Raw genomic sequence first — 21,320 nt, 5'->3', positions numbered from 1 at the left:
CGACCATTTTTGTTTTGCGGCCCTGAGCTCTCAGAGCATCTTGATTAACAGGACCTCACGGAGGAGGCGGGGCCTGCCAGGGGGAGGGGCGGGGCCTGAGAGACGTGATGATTTAAACTGACTAATAAGCAGGACGCATCTGGCAGAAGCCGCCAATGACAGAGCGTGTTGGGGCGGGGCGCCCAAACCCTAGTGGGTTTGGTTGTGCCGCTGCTTTGGCGCATTTTCGGCTGGTTTGATTCATCCATTTTGAAGAGACGGGGGAGCGGGGGGCTCGTCTGATCCAGGGGCCCTGAACCAAGGAGCGGCGGAGTTTGAGAAGCCAGCATCTCGGGGTTCGGCGGCAGCGGCCCCATCGGCCGAAGTTCGGGGGGGGTGGGGCGCCGAGCGCGCGGGGTGGGGGGGGTCCTGGTCTTTGGCTTCTCGACTCGGTCCTGTTTCGACAGCGAACATGTCTCGGCCTGTCAGGTCAGTGCGGAGTCCGAGGCCTGGAGCGGGTTGGAGGGGGTTGGGGGTGAGTGGCGAAGGAGTGGGAGACGGAGCCCTCCCGGTTGCCACGCGCGGCCTCCTCCCTTTCGGGGCCCGCGCGCGCCCTTGAGCGTGGGGGGCCCTGTTGGCGCGCGGGGGTGGCGGCAGCGCGCCCGTGCGCGCGCCCCTCCCCTACCCGCGCCGCTGCAGGGCTCCGGTCTGCTCTGATGCCTCCCCCACCCGCCGCACTGGAGCGGGCGGGGTGTTCCCGAACCGCCAGGGCCAGAGGGGGAGGGGTGTGAAGTCAGCGCCCCCAAGCAGGCCCCACCTCCTCGGGGCGGGCCCCTCAGATCCCGTAAGGGAGACTGGCAGACTCGCGCTCGGCCCCCCCAGATTCGGTGAGGAGGGGCGCAAGCACGGTGTTGCCCCTTCATCCCGCGCCTTGCGTCGGGGTGGGGGCACTCGCCCTCCAGCTCCAGCGGACAGGGTGTTCCACGCAAAGGGGGAGGGGCAGCAGTGCTGCCCGGCCCCGCCTCCGTCCTCGGGGTCGCTCCAGGCCCCGCCTCCCGGGCCGGACGTGGGCGGGACCCGTTCTTTACCCTTAGAGCAAAAAGTTGAGGGATTGGACCCCCCAAAAATAATGCACGGCTCTCTCTCCCCACCCCGGAGTTTGGAGAACTTTAACCCCGAAGTTCGCTCTTTCCTCCGACTAGAAATGTCCTTCGGGGAAATGTCCGTACTCAGGGAGGTGCGGGTTAACAGCACGACCCAAATCCCGTGTGGTTCTCGTTCCGCCCTAACCCGGCCTACACGTCTCGGGATATTTCTGTAACCCTCTCCCTCCCCGGAGTGACTTTTTAATCATAAAGGGGCTAGATTCCGTTAACCATCAGACTTTATTCTCAGAATTTCAACAAGTTTGCTGCTCCCCCAGCGGTCGGTGGGATCGCCCTCTACCATTCTCCAGGCTGTTGTATGGAATGAGCCATTTACGGAGGGGTGTGGTTTAGTCCGATCTGTTAAGGCCTTAAAGAGGAGAGCTGTTGTAAATAAATACACTTACTATAAAGGATTGGCTACTTTGTATAGTGTTTTCTAAACAGATATTTAGTTTTTAAACGTTTTCATGCTTGTCGATTTCCCTTCATTCCAAGTTTTGTGGGCAACAGAAGTATTTTGAGAGTTCTAAAAAGAGGTTTGGGATCCTGGGAACGGTTTTGTTGCACACCATTCTGTCTCCTACTAGATGATCCGTTTCCAACTGGTGGTGGTATGGGACTGCGTACTCCTATGCCTGGGTGGGAATGCAGAGAATGAGCTAACTACCTGACTGCTTCTATGCCATCCAACTTCAATCCGCATCTCTATAAATCACCACCTACTGACAAAAGTTTTGCAGGCTTTTTGGTAAGGAGTCTAGATGGCTCTTTCAAATTACAGTGTGAATACTTTTTTGGCATAGAAAGTGGCCAGTGTATTTCATCAGGATATTTTTCCTTAGGATCAGGTAATTAGACAATATTATAATAAAGATTTATTTTATCTGGATTTGATCTTTTGTCTCCTGGAAGTAATTACTGTGTGGTGAAACTAAATTACTATTTTTCCCTGCCATGAAATCAATACACTAGGTTGTGATGAATTTGTATTCCTATATTTATTTATTTATTTATTTATTTTAAATTTTTTTGTATTCCTATATTTAGATAATGAAATATCCACAGAACTTTTTTACTGGGAAAATTTGGGGTTATCACTTGTGGACATAAATATATTAAGAATATTTATTATTTTTTGGAGGTATTGGGATTTCTGCACAACTTTTTCTTAATGTGTTGTTAAAAATAATTAAACTTTGTCTATCCCCATAATTTGAAGAGCGAAGTCAATATATTGTGGGCTTCTCTTTTGTCACTTTCAAATTATTAATTTCAGAGCAGTTTGGTTTCTGATTATATTTTAGTGATAAAGTCTCTGTAATTATTTTTTAAAGATTCTTTAATATACTTATGACCAATAATAAAGCAGAAACAAATAAACTTGAGTTTGGTTGTTTGTCAAATTTTGCTATAAATAAGTCCTAGCTTAGGGAAATGATATAGTTTCAAAGTGTAATTGAAGAATCTATATTACCTTAGATCATTTAACAACAAGAATGTAGACATTGACTTGATTTTAAAACAATCAAAAAGAAGTATATGTTGAAAAATATCAATGTCAGTGCATCATTTGCTGTACATTTCTGTCCATGGACCATTTTTCTAGTTCTTGTTTTTACTGTAAATGTTTATTTTAATATAAACCTAAATATTTAAAGGGCATTTAGAAATGAATTAATGGTGCTTTGACACCAGTATCTAAATAAAGCATATAATGGGCTGATTGGATACAGCATGGTTTTCCATGGAGGTCTAGGTTGGTAGTACATTATTTCTTTTTAAATTATTTATTTCATGGTGCTGGGGATTGAACCCAGGGGCTCATGCATGTTAAACATATGCTTTGCTACTGAGCCACATCCCCAGCATAATATGTTATTTCTAAGTAATTTTTTTCATACAAGGTAGCTATCTTTACCTTTTACAGTATTTATGACAGCTCAGATATGTTGAGCCTTAGTTTCAAATTAATAGCATAAAACTATAATCCTGGAACTAGAAAGAAAGGACAACTCAGTTCACAGGACTTAATGTGCTGGACAAGTGACATGCTTTGTATCACATACTACTAGTAGGTCCCAAAATTGAATCTAGAACCTAGTCTTAATTCCCCATAGTAATCACTTCTGCCTGAGAAGTAGTAATAATGTCTGTGGTGATTCCAAAACAGTATATGGTGTTTTTTAACTTCAGAGTGCTTTTGTGACTCTTAATCCTTGTATAGAAGGAAGGAAAGTACCACTTGTAAAAGATGAGAAAGAAAGCTCAGATTTACTGACTGGCCCTCACTAGAAACCAGGTTTCTTGATCCAGCTTGGTATATTCTCCAGGGATCCTCCTCCCTTGTTGAAAATGATCTAAGTCACTCAAGTCAGTCTTACTTGCTCCTCTTTGTAACAGAGGTGTGCTTGATATCTTTTGTTTAATACTTGAGAATACAAAGAGTCTTTGCCATTGAAAATTTAAATGTGAAAACAGAGGCTCTTACAAGTTACTTTTATTGTTTATAATTACAATGAAAATTAACAGTTTTCCCAAGATTCCAGATTGCTTTCTTTTCAAGAATGTGTGTTTGGACTCTAAAAATGTTTGTAGCAAAAAAAAAAAAAAAAAAAAAAGTTTCAAGAATCCCTCAGTTGGGGCTCGGGTTGTGGCTCAGTGGTAGAGCATTTGTTTAGCATGTGGGAGGCACTGGGTTCAAGTCTCAGCATCACATTATAAACTAATAAAGATTGTGTCCATCTACAACTAAAAGTAATGCACATACCAAAAAAAGCCCTCGATTATAGGGAAAACTTAGAAACCTGGAAATTCAAGGTAGTTTGGAATTTGTTACCAAGCAAGCACAGGATGACACTTAAGTTGTTATGGCTGTAAATAAGCCAGTTTCCTTATATCTCTTCAGGTATTCTTTTTGGTGTTTATGGATATGTGCGAGATGAGTATGACTTTATTAACCTTGGGTCCATACATTTTATTATTAGCTTTTATCTAAAAAGACAATCCCAGACTGGGTGTGGTGGTCCACACCTGTAATCTCAACTACTGTAGAAGCTGAGACATGGTTTGAAACTTTGAAGTCAATTTAGTGAGACCCTGTCTCAAAAACTGAAAAGGGCTGGGGATGTGGCTCAGTGGTAAAAACACCCTTGTGTTCAATCCCCAGAACCAGGAAGAAGGAAAAAAAGGATAACATAATTTTAAAAGCCTGAATAATGGGGAAGTTGGTTTTATGAGAAATTAAAAGCACTCAACTTTTTCAACATTCGATTAATTAAAATAATAATACAATGATTAAAATAGAGTAGACTACTGAATAAACATTCATTGAGAAAAAAATGCAGCCAGGCACTGTGCTTTCACTTTATCTTGTTTTATCCTTTCTAAAAATATTTAACCAGGGTATTTTTTTTTAATGCCCATAAAACAGAAAAACTTAAAAGCTTTTGTTACTCAAGGTAATAGAGTAGTAGCAGAACCATGATCTAATAAATCAAATCTAGCTATAGCATTCTTTCATGGTACCACTCTTTACTACCTAGTATTTGGTGTTAAAATGGTCAGGGTTTTTTTGTTGTTGTTTCCGTTTTGTTTTTTGCTTGGGATCCAGCTTAGACTTGTTCATGCTAGGCAAATGTTGTACCATTGAGCTACACCCCTCATCCTGAATACATTCTTTATTCATAGATTTTTAGCTCCACATAGGAATTTTTTTTGGAGAAAACATAGCCAAAATATTTCAGTATGAGCACTGTTTGACACTATACAAAATAATTTTCAGATATATTTTTTAAATAAAAGCATTACATTAAAATCAGTTTCTTCAGTTTACCAGTGATGATTTTGAAACCCAAAGAATTAAATACAGATAATAGCAAGGCTGCATTTAGACTGCCTGAATCTTAGCCATTCTACTTTCAGCATATTTACTGTATTTGGTTCCACAGAGAATATATTACAGGTACAGGTCCCTGATTTGAAACCTTTGGGGCCAAATGTGGGAATTTTGAGTTGTTTTGGTTTTCTTTTTAATTTAGAAAAGATAATGGGGTACATAAAACATAAAAGTACTACCTCTGGGGTAGTACTATAATCAAACACATTGGTATCTTATGAAGTTTTATGAATATTCACAGAGGAGATGGGTTTGTAAATTATGAAAGAAAAATGGTTTTCAGAACTTAGGGCTTTCTGAACTGTGAATTAGGGATTGTGGACCTTTAATGGCATAAATTGAAAAAAAAATCACTTCTAAACTCAAGAGAGCTGTCAGTCACTGAGCAACTCTTAGGTGCCAGGTATTTGGCCAGGTACTTTATACAACTATTTCAAAATCATGCAGTAGTTCTTCAAGCAAGGTATATATTATCCCATTTCATGTGTGAGGCCTGGGGCTTGGAAAAATTAAGTACCTGGCACAGTTCACCTAACTATTAAAGAGACAAATCAGGAATTTGAATCCAGGTGTGAACAACCAAAAGCCATTATGATCTTTCTCATGTGGCACTGTCACAAGGTGTGGTTTTTCCCGCAGTGATTGTGCACTGTCTTTGGAGGGTGATGACATTTCATATTGGGACTTGTGGGGAGGGTTAACTTTAAGGAAGTTGGGAGGGTGGTAAAGGACACTCTTGGAAGGAACAAAGCATGTAAAGCAATTAAATGAGGATAAACTTGACTAGGGAGGAAAAATTGAAATTAGTTTGAGTCTTTTGAGGGAAAATGTCAATGATAAATGGTATTATTGCATTTACGCATTTCATAATATGAGGGCATTTCCCTTGATTAAAATATGCCAAAGAAATACAAGAAAGTTATGTGCTTATTTTACATTTTTGTTTTGTTTTGATACTGGGGTTGAGCCCAGGGGTGCTTAACCACTGAGCCATATCTCCAGCCCTTATTATTATGTTTTATTAGAAACAGAGTCTTGCTGAGTTGCTAAGTGCCCCTTCCTAAATTGCTGAAACTGGCTTTGAATTATGATTCTTCTGCCTCAGACTCCCAAACTGCTGGGACTACAGGCGTCCACCACCTACAGCTTGTTTTACATTTTTTTTAAAAGAATTATGTGATCAAGTAGTTTGTTCAAAGAACAAAAGAGTCTTATCACTAATTCATTATAAAGACTAAAAGAAAAATCATGGCAATTGAAAGTTTCAACATCTATTAACAAAACTTGTTAATGCCATTAAAATTAGAAGGAATTTAATATTAGGAGTTTAACTTGACAAAGTTTCAAAAGTAAGTGGTTAAATTTTTATTTTTTTAAGTCTCGGTGATAAAATTTTTGCTTTTGAGGTGCTGGTGACTGAGATAAAAAACAAATTCTTTGGGGAGATAGCATGGTATAGCAAAAGAAACCCTGGGTGGGGGGGGCGGGCATGTGTTTCATCCTCTTTTAGGTTTGTATAATGGACATGTTGAACTTCACTGGAGTATTACTACATTGCATTTAACAAAGCAAGCATTTTAGTTTTCAAAGCTTTTCTCATTGGTTTGAGCTCTAAAATTACCATTCATGGGGCTGTGGTTGTGGCTCAGTGGTAGAGCACTTGCCTAGCATGTGTGAGGCACTGGGTTTGATCCCCAGCACCACATAAAAATAAATAAATAAAGATATCGTGTCCATATACAACCTAAAAATATAAATTAAGATATTAAAAATTACCATTCATTATTAAGAAGGAGAAAATAATTTCAAATAAAGATTTTTGTTTTGAGCAGTGTTTGGTCTCTTGTTTCCAGAAATGTAAAACAAGGCCACCACACTATAAAACTCAGGGACATCATCCTCATTATAGTCCATGTGTATGTTGAACCTATATAGTTGTGTGATTTATAGTCTGCATAGCCAGAATTTATTTCTGTTTACTTGAACTAATAAAGATATTATTGCTATAAAGTGTTAATTGTTTGCTTTTTTAAAAATTCTTAGCTGCAAGGATAAATGTGACTTAAGATTCAGAAGTAGTTTTTTAGATGGTTGAGACAGCACCTAGGGGACTCTGTAATGTTGTATACAAGTAGAGAAAATAATTGATTTAGCACAGGACCACTTTGGTCAAATTGAGCATCCTTTTTTTTTATTGTGGGAAAATCTGACTATCATTTGGCAGTGGCCTACGTCAGTAATCCCAGCAACTCTAGAGGCTGAGGCAGGAGGATCACGAATTCAAAGCCAGCTTCAGCAAAGGCCACACTAAGCAACTCAGTGAGACTCTGTCTTGAAACAAAATATAAAATAGGGCTGGGGGTGTGACTCAGTGTTCGAGCACCCCTAGTTTAATCCCAGTACCAAAAAATAATTTTAAAAATATTTGACTATCTAGAGTCAAGGAAATGAAGCTGATTATAGAATTGCATTTCCATGTTTAAAATAACTACCATTTAAGTAGTCATAATTATAGGTCTTTGAAATACTTTAGATGAAGAGACCACCTGCTGCCAAGAGTTGCAACTGGGTATTGCATATTTTCAGGTGCCTTGAATTGTATTTTTGTTCAGTTTCCACTAAGCAAGGTACTCTTCAGAGAGATTTCCTTTCCAACTACTTTTGGTTGTATAGAATCCTTCATTTGTCAAAATCATAACCTGAAAAATAAACTACATGAAAAATTAAAAATTGGGTTACCAAGAAAATAGAAGTCCACCCTGCTATGTTTTTGTTGTTGTTGGTTTGTGGTACTGGGGATTAAATCCAGGGCCGTGTGCATGGGAGGCAAGCACTCTACCAACTGAGCTGTATCCCCAGCCCATCCTGCTATGTTTTGAGCTAGGATAACAGATGTATTGTCTTCCAAGAACATGCCACAGCTGTAAAGTTTCATGGCAACCTGTTCTTTAGTTGCTACAGTTCTTTTTTCTAGGCAGGGCTGGGGATTGAGTCCAGGGGTACTCTACCACAGAGCTGCATCACCAGCCCTTTTTTATTTTTTATTTTGAGACAGGTGTCACCAAGTTGCCAAGGCTGGCCTTAAACTTGCAATCCTACTTTAGCCTCCTAAATTGCTTGGATTACAGTGTGCCACTGCACCCTTCAGTCCCTACTGTTTTCTTAACAAGAAACCTGGTTTCTTCAAAATCAGAGACTTAGAAAGATTTTTGTTTAGAATTATAACATCACATTTTTGTTAGGAAGATCTTAGTCACTTTGACATAGAGAACTAGTCTTGATTTACAGTTTCAGTGCTTTGGATGAGGGATTGCTAGCCATGAAATTCCAGATCTATCTTGCCTTCTTCCCCAAGAAATAGGACCCTTGGTCCACTTTGCAGTCCAGACCTGTGTGTACACCTCTAACACATACTCCTACATTTAGAGCCTGTCGAGACCTGCTGTTTTTACCTTAGTTCTGTATTTCCCCAAAATCCTAGAATTTTTTTTCTCTGATATCAGATGCCTGGCACTACTGATGTGCTTTGTTTTAACGAGTCAATACATCTCACTTGGTCAGGCCACAGAATTGTCCCTGGTGATTGAGTTAGGCAGTTGAGTAGATTCCATATGGTTTCCAAACACCCTCTGCTGAAAAGCAATCCTTTAGTTCAATAATGTGTAAACCTGAGACCCCTAAGTCTTTACCATTTGAGACTTCTCTGTCCCCATTTGCATAGGTTTTACAGTAAAATTCAATTGGGAAAAATCTTCTAGCACATCTCGTATAGCAAATATTTTATCTTGTACTCATTGACATTTGTGTGTGATTTTCCTATGTAGTGGAACTGAATATGGTAAGTCAGTGAAATATCTTGAGCCTTGGTAATAAAGCATACTATATAAGAATTAATATTTGTGTGGATTAAGACAAGTTAGTAAAATGTTTAGTAGAAAAATGTCATTTATCTAAAAAACGTGTCTGGCTCATCATCCAGACTTTCTATAATTTTCTTGTTTGTTTGCTTTCCTGTATCTGATAACTTTGTTTTTAATTTATATATATAAGATATATTATATATATATATACACACACACACACACACACACACATACACACACATATTTATAGTATATGCATGTATTTATATATAAATATTTTATATGGGTATATGTATGTATATATAAATATATATAGTATTTGCATATATATTCATGTATGGTACTGTGGATTGAACATTGAACCTAGGGCCTAGTGCTTGCTAGGCAAGAACTGTACCACTAAGCTACATCCCCAGCCCTTGATGTTTTAAATGTGAATGACAGAATGACATAAAATTTACTTAAAATTACATATCTTAGGGGCTGGTACTGTAGCTCAGTGGCAGAGTGCTTGCTTAGCACATGTGAGGCACTGGGTTTGATCCTTAACACCACATAAAAATAAACATACAATACAGGCACGCTGTGTCCATCTACAGCTACCAAAAAAAATTTTTTTTTAAATTATATATCTTAGAAGGAACTTGAAGGTAAAGATAAGTGAAATAATTGTAAGAAATTGTCCTGAACTAAGTTCATGTATCCTGGGCCTCGATGAGCTAACATTTTTATATCCTGAAATATCTGATATGTAAGATTGCTTAATCATCTGAGGGATAGAATAATAGAAAAAGGTAAATGTCCTAGATTTTAAAAAGGAGCAGATAGTTGATGTGTAGAAATTTTAATGGGATCAGTTCCACAGAAGAGTAGGCTTTATAATGTTTAGGAAAGTTCTAGAGATTGCCCCAGTAGCATATGTGAGTTTGAAATAGGATGGACTTAGGTTGGAAAATAGTCTTTGTTGTAGTAAATTGTTTATTGAAGTAAAGTTATGTAGCCTTTTTGAGCATTATTTTCCTCAGGCAAAATTGATACAATATTAATTAGCTCCTCTTAGAGCAATGTGAGAATTAAATGAGGATTTAGATGGAGCAACTCTGAAACTGCTCTTGTAATCAAAATTCATGGTTTCACAAAAAAATCTGATTTTGTAGATTAGTAGTCTTCATAATGTTGAATTTCAGGGATATATCAGACATTTGATTCACATTTTATTTTTTAAATATGGATAATTTGGGAGACATTGTTTTAAATGTTTTTTTTTTTTAATTTTAATATTTTATTTTTAGTTATCGGCAGACACAACATCTTTGTTTTGTTTTGTTTGTATGTGGCGCTGAGGATCGAACCCGGGCCGCACGCATACCATGCGAGCGCGCTACCACTTCAGCCACATCCCCAGCCCTTAAATGTTTTTTTATTGTTGACGGACCTTTATTTTATTCACTTATTTATATGTGTGCTGAGAATCGAACCCAATGCCTCACACATGAGGCAAGCACTTAGCTACAGCCCCAGCCCCAGGAGACATTTCTTTTTTTAAATATTTTTTTCCCTTAGTTGTTGATAGATCTTTTATTTATTTATACGTGGTCCTTAGAATCGAACCCAGTGCCTCACACATGCAAGGCAAGTGCGTTACCACTGAGCCACAGTCCTAGCCCAGAGACATTTTTTAAATGTGAATTATAAGACCAATTTATACTTTTTTTTCTTTGTAGTGTTAGAATTTTTTTTTTAATTTAACTTTTTGTTCTTTTGCAATTGAACACAGGGCCTTAGCATGCGCTGTACCTTTGCGCATACTCCTAACCCCAAGTTTATACTCTTAAAATGCTACTTATACTTACAAATAGTTGTGTTTTATTTGTTGTTTCTAGGCAGTTTTCTGGTTAGTTGGTTTTTGCTTTGTTGTTGGACTACTGGAGATTGAATCCCAGGGGCACTATACCAAAGCTACCTCCTAAGCCCTTTTTTAATTTTTGAGATGGGGCTCTCATTAAGTTTTCAGGGCTAGCCTAGAACTTTTTACTCCAGCCTTAACCTACCCAAGTGCTAGGATTATAGGCTTGCACAACTACTCCCAGCCCTAGGCAGATTTTGTTTGAACAAAAGTATACTGCTTTGAGTTATCTATAATTTATGTCAAACAGATCCTTTAGTGTTCTCTGCTTAGCTCCCCACTTTACTTTTCATTTCTACATTTTAAATGTATATGAAAGTGGAAGCTTCCTGGTTCAAAGCCCCGTGGGAATCATCCAGGAATTGGTATGTTATGACCAAAATCAACTTTTTTTTCCTTGATGCTTGAGATTGAACCCAGTGCTTTTGCATATACTACGTACATGCTCTAGCACCAAATTATATCCCCAAGCTCCCTCCCCAAGTTACATCTAAAATCTAGATACAGCAGTTATATAAGCTTTTTAAGTGAGAACAGGCACAAAATTGGCATTTAAAGTTTCTGTGTTTCTGCCAGGAGTGGTGGCATACATTTGTAATCCCAGCAGTTTTGGAGGCTGAGGTAAGAGGATTGCAAGTTCAAGGTCAGTCTCAGTAATTTTAGCAAGAACCTATCTCAAAAATTCAAGAACAGTTTTTAAAGGGTCAGGGATGTGGCTCAGTGGTTAGGCAAACTTGGTACCAAATTCATGGTACCAAAAATAAATAAATAAATACATGCATACATACATACAGTTTTTGTGTTTCTGCCAGGCATTGTGATGCAACATTTTTAATCCCAGTGACTCTGGACACTGAGGCAGGAAGGTCACAAATTGAAGGCCAACCATGCACAGTGGTGTACACCTGTATTCCTAGCGGCCCGGGAAGCTGAGGCTGGAGGATCATGAATTCATAGCCAGACTCAGCAACTTAACGAGGTCCTAGAAGCAACTCAGAAAGATCCTATACCTAAATAAAATATTAAAAAGGGCTGGGGATATAGCTCTGGCAGAGGGCCCCTGGGTTCAATCTCAGGACCTCAAAAAAAAATCAAATTTCTTTCTGGCGCAAACTTTGAGACTAGTTTAAATGGAACTCAAGTTGATTTGAGTATTGGGAATTGTTATAACCCATTTGATGGTTTTAAAATGCTATAACTTGCTGCTTTCTTGGATCTAAATGGTGGGGGTTTTTTGGTTTGTTTTTGTAGTGCTGGGGATTGAACCCAGGGCCTTATGCATGCAAGGCAAGCACTCTACCAGCTGAGCTATATCCCCAGCCTGATTGGATCTAAATGGTAACCTGAAAACTTTGCCATAAAGTTAAAAATCACTTAGTATAAAAATAGGGAGATGTAGGGCTGGGATTGTGGCTAATTGGTAGAGTACTGGCCTGGCATGTGTGAGGCACTGGGTTTGATTCTTAGCACACCACATGGATAAATGAATAAAATAAAGGGTCATCAACATCTAAAAAAAAATAGGGAGATGTAAGAAATAGTAGCTGATATTAATTGGAGAATAATCTACCCGACACTCGCTTATTCTTAGAACAATCTTGAGAGGTATTCCTGTTTTAAATGTGAAGAAAAACTGAAGTTCATTGAAGAGAAAGCACTTCCTTGGGGACATACCACTAGTAAGTGGCAAAGTCAGGATTTAAATCCAGTTTGGAAATTCGTTTTTGACCTCTCTGATATATTGTAATTTTACAATATGGGCCTCCAAGTTCTAGTTATTACCCATTATACACTGGAGAATTAGTTTAGCTTTGGCCTGAATTTAAATAATAATATTTTGAGGGACTAATGTTGTTTCTGTTTAGGCTAGAAAATCTCTGAATACTCAAATCCCTTATATAAAATGGTATCTTTGCGTGTAACCTATGCATATTCTTCTGAATGTTTTAAAGTCATCTTTAGATTACTTGTGATGTCTGTATACTGTAAATGCTGTGTTAATAGTTGTTATACTGGGTCTGAGGTATAACCCATTGGTAGAGCACTTGCCTGGCATTCGTTAAGTCCCTGGGTTCAATCCCCAGCACCACACACACGCAAAAGTAGTTGTTATACTGTATTGCTTAGGGAATAATGACAAAGAAAAATGTCTATACACTTTTTTTTTTTTAACACTGAATGTTTTTAGTCCATCATTAAATCTGCAGGTGTGGAACCCACATTTAAAGGACTGACTTTAGTAGAATTGTTTTTTTTTTTTTTTTTTTTAGGTATCTTTAAAAGGCAGGACATAGTTTGAGAAATCAACCAAATTATTATTATAAGTCAATATATCTAGTCATTATGAATAGCCCTTGTTACCATAGATCATTTACCTAAATAATCCTTTCCTTTTTATCAATTTTTTATTAGTTTAATTTGGTTTGGCTAGTTACCCTTAATAAGACTCCATTCCTATACTCATATTTTGCTTTCCTCTGTTTTTTTCTATTTGTTTGTTTTATTAGTTTTTAGTTGTAGTTGGACATAATACCTTTATTTATTTTTATGTGGTGGTGAGGATTGAATCCAGGGCCTTGCATGTTTTAGGTGAGAACTCTACTGCTGAGCCACAACCCCAGTCCCTTTACTCTATTTTAATAGTTTTTATGACAATGACATTTAAAAAAAAAAAAAACTTGTTATTTTTAGCTATACATGACAATAGAGTATATTTTGACATATTATACATACCCATGGAGTATAACTTTTTAGGATCCTATTCTTGTGATTGAATATGATGCAGTGTTCAAATAACGATTCAGGTCCAAATAACATAATTCTCAAAATTCTGGCTGTTTTCAGATCATTTAAAAGTTTAAATATTGGTGGTTTTAAAGGAAGGGATCATCTTTCGATTCAGTTTTGAAACTTTCTTATTTCTCAGTATTGTCTGCATAGAATTTCTGTAGTTCTCTTTGAAAATTAGAATAGAGAAAATATACTTAATAATAGACTTTTCAACTAAGTTGTTTTTGTGTGTGGGATTTTTCCTTTTTTTTCTTTTTGCGGCATTGGAGATTTAACTTGGGTGTGTTACCACTGAGCTACATCACGGCCCTTTTTATGTTTTTGAGACAGGATCTCACCAAGTTTCCCAGGCTAGCCTTGAATTTGAAAATTTATTAAAGAAACAAGTTATTTCATAGGAAGGAAACAGTTTTGTCTTGAAAGGCAATTGTTAGTCAAATGCCTGATGGGCTGAAAATGACAGTCTTGCAAACTTCCTCTCTACTGATGCCTTTTCCCACCCTAACCCTTTGCAGATGCTAAATCCATTTACACATCAAATACATTGTTTGAGGGGCTGTGTTGGTGGCTCACTGGTAGAGCCCTTGCCTAGCATGTGTGAGGCACTGGGTTGATTCTCAGCACTGCATATAAATAAATAAATAAATTCCCATCAACAACTAATAAAAATATTTTTAAAAAATACATTGCTTGAATTTGGTGTTCCTAATGAAGAAGAGACAATCCCTGCCCACAAGAAGCTTAAGTTCAGTAAGACAGAAGTTTTAGCAAATTACATAGTATCAAAGGATTAAGGGTGTTGAGAGGTCAAGTTGGATTTGAGTGGGAGTAACCGCACAGCCTTCTGGGACAAAGCAACAGGAGCAAGTGGTAAGAAACCACAGGATTGGAGGAACTAGGTTGCTTGATTGTCAAGTGGCAAGAGATGAGATCTCAAAGACTTAAAGGATATTGGATATTATTCTATAAAACAGAAAAATAAGCTTTAACAGAGCTCTCAAATTTGACCTAAAAGCAAACTTTTTACCTTGCCCTTTGCCATAAATGTGGATATCCAGACATGATTGTTACTTCCAAGAAGCTCAGATGATGAAGAAAACATGACTACTCCTTTTCATGTCAATGAATGCTGTAATGTAACTAACATGTTTTTCCTTGCAAGGAATGGGTTCAGTTTATATTCATATGATGCATCCTTTTCTATTCTGGTAGCATACATAAAGTAGTCTCAGGATTTATTTATGGCTACTTGACAGAAATTGAGTGATATTTTTGTTGCCATATCACAAGTACGAGATAAACTAAAATTATGCCTACAAGTTTGGAACCTAGAGTCCAATTATTAGGGATTAAGATTTCAAACTTCCTCTTCTGGGGTTGAGAGTATAACTCAAGGGTAGAGCTTATGTGGGGCCTGGGTTCAATCCCTAGATTACAAAATAGATAAATCTACCTGCTGTTGGTTTATTTCATGGACTTGTTCAATAAAAAGTTTTGTTTTTAAATCGTCCCTCTTCTGGGTATTTTCCTTTCCTTGTTTCCATTTCCTTTTTTGTTTGTTTTGTAAATAACACAGAAGATGCCTCTCTGCATTGTAATCATAATACTATTTTTCATGGCATTTGTCATTAAAAATAATCATTTTTCCAGAGCACAGTGGGCATTTCCATACTAGCCCCCAAATACTTTTTTAAATAGTTACATTTTCATTAGGATAAAACCTATTTAATAGGATATTTACCATCTTGACCATTTAATGTACAGTTTAATAGTGGAAAGTATATCCTAACTACTCATTCCCCCTCTTCTAGCCCCTTGCAACCACCATTCTACTTTTTGCCTCTGTGAATATGACTACTGTAGGTCCCTCATATAAGTGGAATTAATAGACTTTTTTTTTAGACTTTTTTTTTTAAACAGGCAAAGATATCATCCTTACATATCATGATAATACTAAATAACCAGTGCTTATACTCACTGTCTTTGGATCTTAAGTGATGCCCTATTCTATACAACCAGGAATATCCTCTTAATACCTTGATTCACTTATATGTGCATCTTTTATCTAAGACACTTTTGGAAGCTGGTCTGTGTGGTTTCTAACATGGAAGCTTGCTAATATTTCTAAAGGAGGAATTTCAAATTTAGATTTAGTAAGAAAGCAAAAATTAAGATTAGTTTGAGGCTGGCAACCGGGGCAGCAGCTCTGGAAGCCAGCCTGGTCTGGTGACCTGCCAAAGGTCCCAGAAACCTCTCTGCTGATCTAAGGGTGCAGCATAAGTGGCCAGAAGTTGTAAGTGACCAAGGGAACTCCTGAAGGAATTGGATGAATATTTTGAGAAGTTTGAATGAAGGAGAGATGGTTGATGCCCAGAAAAGGTGAGTGGTACACTGCATCCAGACAGCTCTGATTTGGAGCTAGGAGCAGGGCAATGAGAAGATTCAAATTGAGTCAGATGGCATAGCTAGTAGAGAACCAGGGCAGACAAGTCATGTTGAACTTTTTTGAAGCACATCAAGAGAGTGTGACACCATTGCAAAGTGGCAAAACTGGCCAGGATAAGTCCAAGAATGAGATTATCACACAGGCAGGAAAACTGAATAACAAGAGGTCCCAGCCACAATGCAACACTAAAAATGGAGAGAATGTATCCAATAATCATAACCATGATAACATCACCTTGGGAACACCCAAGGAAAAGAAAGCGAAGACCTCAAAGAAGAAGAAAATGTTCCAAGGCCAAAGCAGAGATGGAAGCATCCCCTGCAGACCTTCCCATTAACTCAAATGAACCCAAGTACTGTGCAAACAGCTCTCCAATGGAGAAATGATAAGCTACCACAAGGAAGAGTGCCCCATCCAGTGGTTCCACTTCTGAGTATGACTCAGTCACAAACCAAGTCAAGTGATACTGCACCAAGTGTCAGGGAAGATGAGAAAATAATGACAAAGCACTGGAAAAATCCAAAAAAGAAGACTTAAAAAACAGTTTGTGGACATTAAACAGTCTGAAGAGAACACAGTCAACCAGTATGTTTATTACATTGTCACTTTTGTTGAGGTGTGGGAATTGTCAAATGTAAATTTTTTTAAAAAAGATTGTGTCCATCTACAACTAAAAAAATTTTTTAAAAAATGATATACCCTTTAATAAAAAACATCTTTTGACTAAATCAGTAAGCTTTAGTCTCCTTCTCATGTATAACATTTAATTTAGTGTTATTATATTTTTTGTTTTACTCTAACTATATTATGTCTAAAAATTGATGTTGCCTTGAAAACAAAGTTTAGCAGTAATTTTGTTTATGAACTATACATGTGTATAGCAGTAAGAATAAAAATTTACAATTTTGCCTTGCAAATATGGTATCTGTATAATGAAGGTATGGTGAGTTAGTTTATTTTGCTGACGTGTGTTTTGGGAAGGTAGTTTTACGGCATTTGAACTGTCACTGAGATGAGCAGTATAAAAAGAATAATTTGAAATATTTTGAATTAAGCTGCATTTTCCTATAACAAAATGTGAAGGGCTGGGGTTGTGGCTCAGAGATAGAGCGCTCGCCTAATGTGCATGAGGCACTGGGTTCGATTCTCAGCACCGCATAAAAATAAAGGTATTATGTCCACCTACAACTAAAAAATAAATATATTTTTAAAAAATATGAAGTGTTTTGGCTAAAATATGGAAATGTTAAATAATTTTCAGAGAGCTATTCTAATTCTGTGTATGAAATAAAAGTGTATGTTCTGATATCTTGGAAAAGTTTTGCATATATATGATGTTAATTATTCTCTTCTTTCTACAGAAACAGGAAGGTTGTTGATTACTCACAGTTTCAGGAATCTGATGATGCAGGTATGTTTTGTGATTTCAACAAATTTTATGTTGGACTGACTATTGGAAGAGTTGGCAGCTAATATATCATATTTTAGTAATAAATTTTATTTGTTCATTTTGCAGTACTAGGGATTGAACTTAGGCCACTTTACCACTCAGCTACATCCCCCAGCATTTTTATTTTGAGAAAGGGTTTCGTTAAGTTGTTGAGGCTGGCCTCAAACTTGCAGTCTCCCTACTTCAGCCTCCTCTGAGTCAACTTGGATTAAGGCATGTGCCACCGTACCTGGTAGAATAAGTTTTATTTTTTTATTTTTAGTATATTTATCCAAATTATTTGTGTTAACCAAAATAAAAGTTGAATTTGCATGGGAATTAGCTTTCTTGTAAGTCATAGATAATAAACACTTAATTTTTTTTCTCACATGGTTTTGGAGTCCTAAAGTTAAATGTCCTATAATTCCAATATAGTGTTTATTACTTAAAATATCTCCTGCGAGCCAGGCACAGTAGCCTGTTTGTAGTCCCAGCTATTTTAGAGACTAAAGCAGGAGGATCACTTGAGCCCTAGTTTGAGGCCAAACTAGACAACATAGTGAAATGCTGTCTCAAAAAATTTTGGCTATTATCAGAGTAAAACCTGTGTCTTATATTGGAGGGCACGGTTAAGGTTTTTACATAATAAAGTAACTAAAATGGGATTCCATTTTGTGTAACAACTTTGATTTATTAACTAATTCATCATAGTATTTCCTTCCCTCTTCCTTCCTTCCCACTCTTCCCCTCCCCCCCTTGGGAAAGCTTTGAAAAATGCAGAAAGATACAAAAGAGGGCTAGGGTTGTGGCTCAGAGGCAGAGCACTTGCCTAGCATGTGTGAGGCACTGAGTTCAATTGTCAGCACCACATATGAATAAATGAATAAAATAAAGATCCATCAACAACTAAAAAATAATATTTAAAAAAAAAAAGATATACAGAGGAGTAAAAACTAAATACCAAATGCTGCCATTTTGCTCCAGGAATTTTGCTCTAAATGTTTGTATTAATAATTTATTCCTTAGAACAGTCCCATTAATATGAGATGTGCTATTACTATTCTCATTTTATAGTTAGGGAAACTGAGGCAGAGAGAATATTCAAGGCCCATTAGCTAGCAAATAGTATTTCAACCTCTTTGTTAATTCCTAGTCTTTTTTTTTTTTTTTTAACCTTTTAAAAATGGAATTGAAGCTACATCTCCAGCCCTTTAAAATGTATTTTATTTAGAGACAGGGTCTTGCTAACTTGCTTAGGGCCTGGCTAAGTTGATGAGGTTGGCCTTGAACTTGCCATTCTCCTCCTCGGCCTCCTGAGTTGCTGGGATTTTAAGGGTGTACCTCCATCCCCAGCAGGAGTGGACATTAAATTCTTGAAGTGCTGCCTAGTGGATTCTCCTGGGGGATGGTAGTATTCTAACCCTGAACTCTGTCCCACATGGAGTGGAAAAGGACTCCTCGCTACCCACATAATTAGTGTTGCAGGAGAGAATAATTGCAAGCAAGAACCACATTTTAAGAAGTGGATGAAGAAATGGCCAATACAGCTAGGCACGGATGCACACACCTGTAATCCCAGCAGCTCAGGAGACTGAGGCAGGAAGATTGCGAGTTCAAAGCCAGTCTCAGCAACAGCTAGGCACTGAGCAACTCAGTGAGACACTGTGTCTAAATAAAATAAAAATGGGGCTGGGGATATGGCCAGTGGTCAAGTGCCCCCTAAGTTCAATCCCTGGGAGGGGGAAGAGTAGGAATGGAGTTGAGGTCTTGGTCTTTGCCCCTATCTCACTCATACTTAAAAGTATGTTTCAAATTTTATTAAAGGTTATTTGAAAAATTCCTCTAAATGGTATGATAATCCATCATGGAATTTATAATATATCCAGTCACTTAATAATTGCTGAAGCTCCAGACTACTTCCACCTTCTTGCCATTACATGTAAAATGGTGTAGTAAATAGTTTTGGAAATAATCACCTTTTGATGTAGGACAATTTTCTGTAATGTATAAGGCTTTTGAAGTTAGAGCTGTTTTTCTGAAGTGCTAGAGTGCCCAGAATACATTATATATGTTTAATATTTTAGTTTACAAGTAATTTGCTTTATAACAGTAATTATGTTAGAACTGTAGAATTCTAAGTTTTTTACTTTCTAAAATGCTTTTGACATAACCTGATTATTATAATAATATTCAAATAAATATGAAGATGTTGACGATGGGAAAATCATAAAATGGAATGATATAAAATGACGAGATTTGGCTATAGGTATATAAAATATGTATATATGAGGACTAGAGGGTAATATACAAAAATGGAATTAATGTGATAATACTAGGTTGGAAAATTTTTTTTAAATAAAAGAAAATATTTGGAAAATCCTTTGTTTGCCATTTAAGTAACATGAGATAATTATTGTCAGTAAATATAAGTTGGTGCTTTTAACATGTAAACATAATATAGTTAAATGAATTTGAAAAATGCTCCGTTTAGATGAAGATTATGGAAGAGATTCAGGTCCTCCTGCTAAGAAAATTCGATCATCTCCTCGAGAAGCTAAAAATAAGAGGCGATCTGGAAAGAATTCACAGGAAGATAGGTAAGAGGCATTGTTTTTGTATTCTTGCTGATGCTGTCACTCTGAAATGAGGGCAGTCTTTGATCTTTAAGTTGGTGAAATCTCCTTATATTTTTTGGAGAGTTCTTACTGTCTACTTAGTGTTTTGCATATTTCATTATCTCAGGTCATGCTCTAGGTCTAGAGTTGAGTCATGAGGCTTGATCAGATTCAACCTTAAATCCAAAGTGATCAGCCAGGCTTGATGGCACATAACTATAATCCCAGCAGCTCAGGAGGCTGAGGCAGGAAGACCACAGGTTTGAAGCTAGACTCAGCAACTTAGTGAGAACTTGTGTCAAAATAAAAAGTAGGGCACAGTGGTGCACGCCTATAATTGCAGTGTCTGGGGAGGCTGAGGCAGGAGAAAGGTGAGTCAAGCCAGCCTTAGCAACAGCGAGGTGCTAAGCAATTCAGTGAGATCCTGTCTCTAAATAAAAAAGGGCTGGGGATGAGCCTCAATGGTTAAGGGCCTCTGAGTTCAATCCCTGATACAATATAAATAAATAATTCAAAAGAAAAAACACACAATAAGCTGGCCGCAGTGATGCATGCCTATAATCCCAGCAGTTGGGGAGGCTGAGGCAGGAAGATCACCAGTTCAAAGCCAGCCTCAGCAAAGGCAGGGCCTTAAGCAATTTAGTGAGACTCTGTCTCTAAATAAAATACAAATAGAGCCAGGGATGTGGCTCAGTGGTTAAGCACCCCTGGGTTCAATCCCTGGCACTCCTGCCCCTCCCCCCCCAAAAAAAAAAAAACAAGGGAAGGGGAGGGAAGAATAGAAGTTCATTGGATTAGACAAAGGGGAATGAAGGGTAGTAATGGGGGTGCTGGTGGGGGCTGGGGTTGTGGTTCAGCAGTAGAGCACTTGCCTAGCATGTGTGAGGCCCTGGGTTCGATCCTCAGCACCACATAAAAATAAATAAATAAAATAAAGGTATTGTGTCCAACTATAACTAAAAAGTAAATATTTGAATTCCCTAAGAATGCCTCTGCTGCTACCTTAAACCTCAACATAAGCATAAAGACTGCTTTAGAGTATACTTGGTTATTAAAATTACTATTGACATTTTCATTGTAGTGATAGCAAAGATCAAGTGACCTCTCATTCAGTCACAAATCACTGGTCAAATTAACTAAAGCTTATAGAATCTTAAGTAGTAGTAGAGTTTTACTGTCTCATACTCAATTCTCTTTTGTTTAAATAACTTAATCATTGTTGTGGGCTCCATCCTCACCCATGCTGGGG

General features: G+C 37.8%; 1 protein-coding gene and 1 pseudogene across 2 annotated transcripts in view; both read left to right on the top strand.

The window, feature by feature from the left end:
* The first annotated feature begins 366 nt into the window (after nucleotides 1-366).
* The window catches only part of Nucks1 (nuclear casein kinase and cyclin dependent kinase substrate 1), a 30,472-nt gene continuing 9,518 nt past the window's right edge, over nucleotides 367-21,320 (top strand). For both annotated transcript variants that reach the window (XM_046452199.2, XM_046452198.2), the window contains exons 1-3: nucleotides 367-468; nucleotides 17,389-17,438; nucleotides 19,948-20,053. In XM_046452199.2, the coding sequence (XP_046308155.1) occupies nucleotides 452-468; nucleotides 17,389-17,438; nucleotides 19,948-20,053 (173 nt within the window). In that variant the 5' untranslated portion in view covers nucleotides 367-451. The remainder of the gene's footprint in view (nucleotides 469-17,388; nucleotides 17,439-19,947; nucleotides 20,054-21,320) is intronic.
* On the top strand, nucleotides 16,023-17,381 carry LOC124097615 (inhibitor of growth protein 1-like; annotated as a pseudogene).

Source organism: Marmota monax, unplaced genomic scaffold, assembly GCF_021218885.2.
Source record: "Marmota monax isolate L192 unplaced genomic scaffold, Marmota_monax_Labrador192_F-V1.1 WCK01_AAM20220418_F8-fsc00105, whole genome shotgun sequence".
Lineage (NCBI taxonomy): Eukaryota > Metazoa > Chordata > Mammalia > Rodentia > Sciuridae > Marmota > Marmota monax.
The sequence above is the reverse complement of the archived record's forward strand: the minus strand, read 5'-3'. Positions and strand labels throughout refer to the sequence as shown.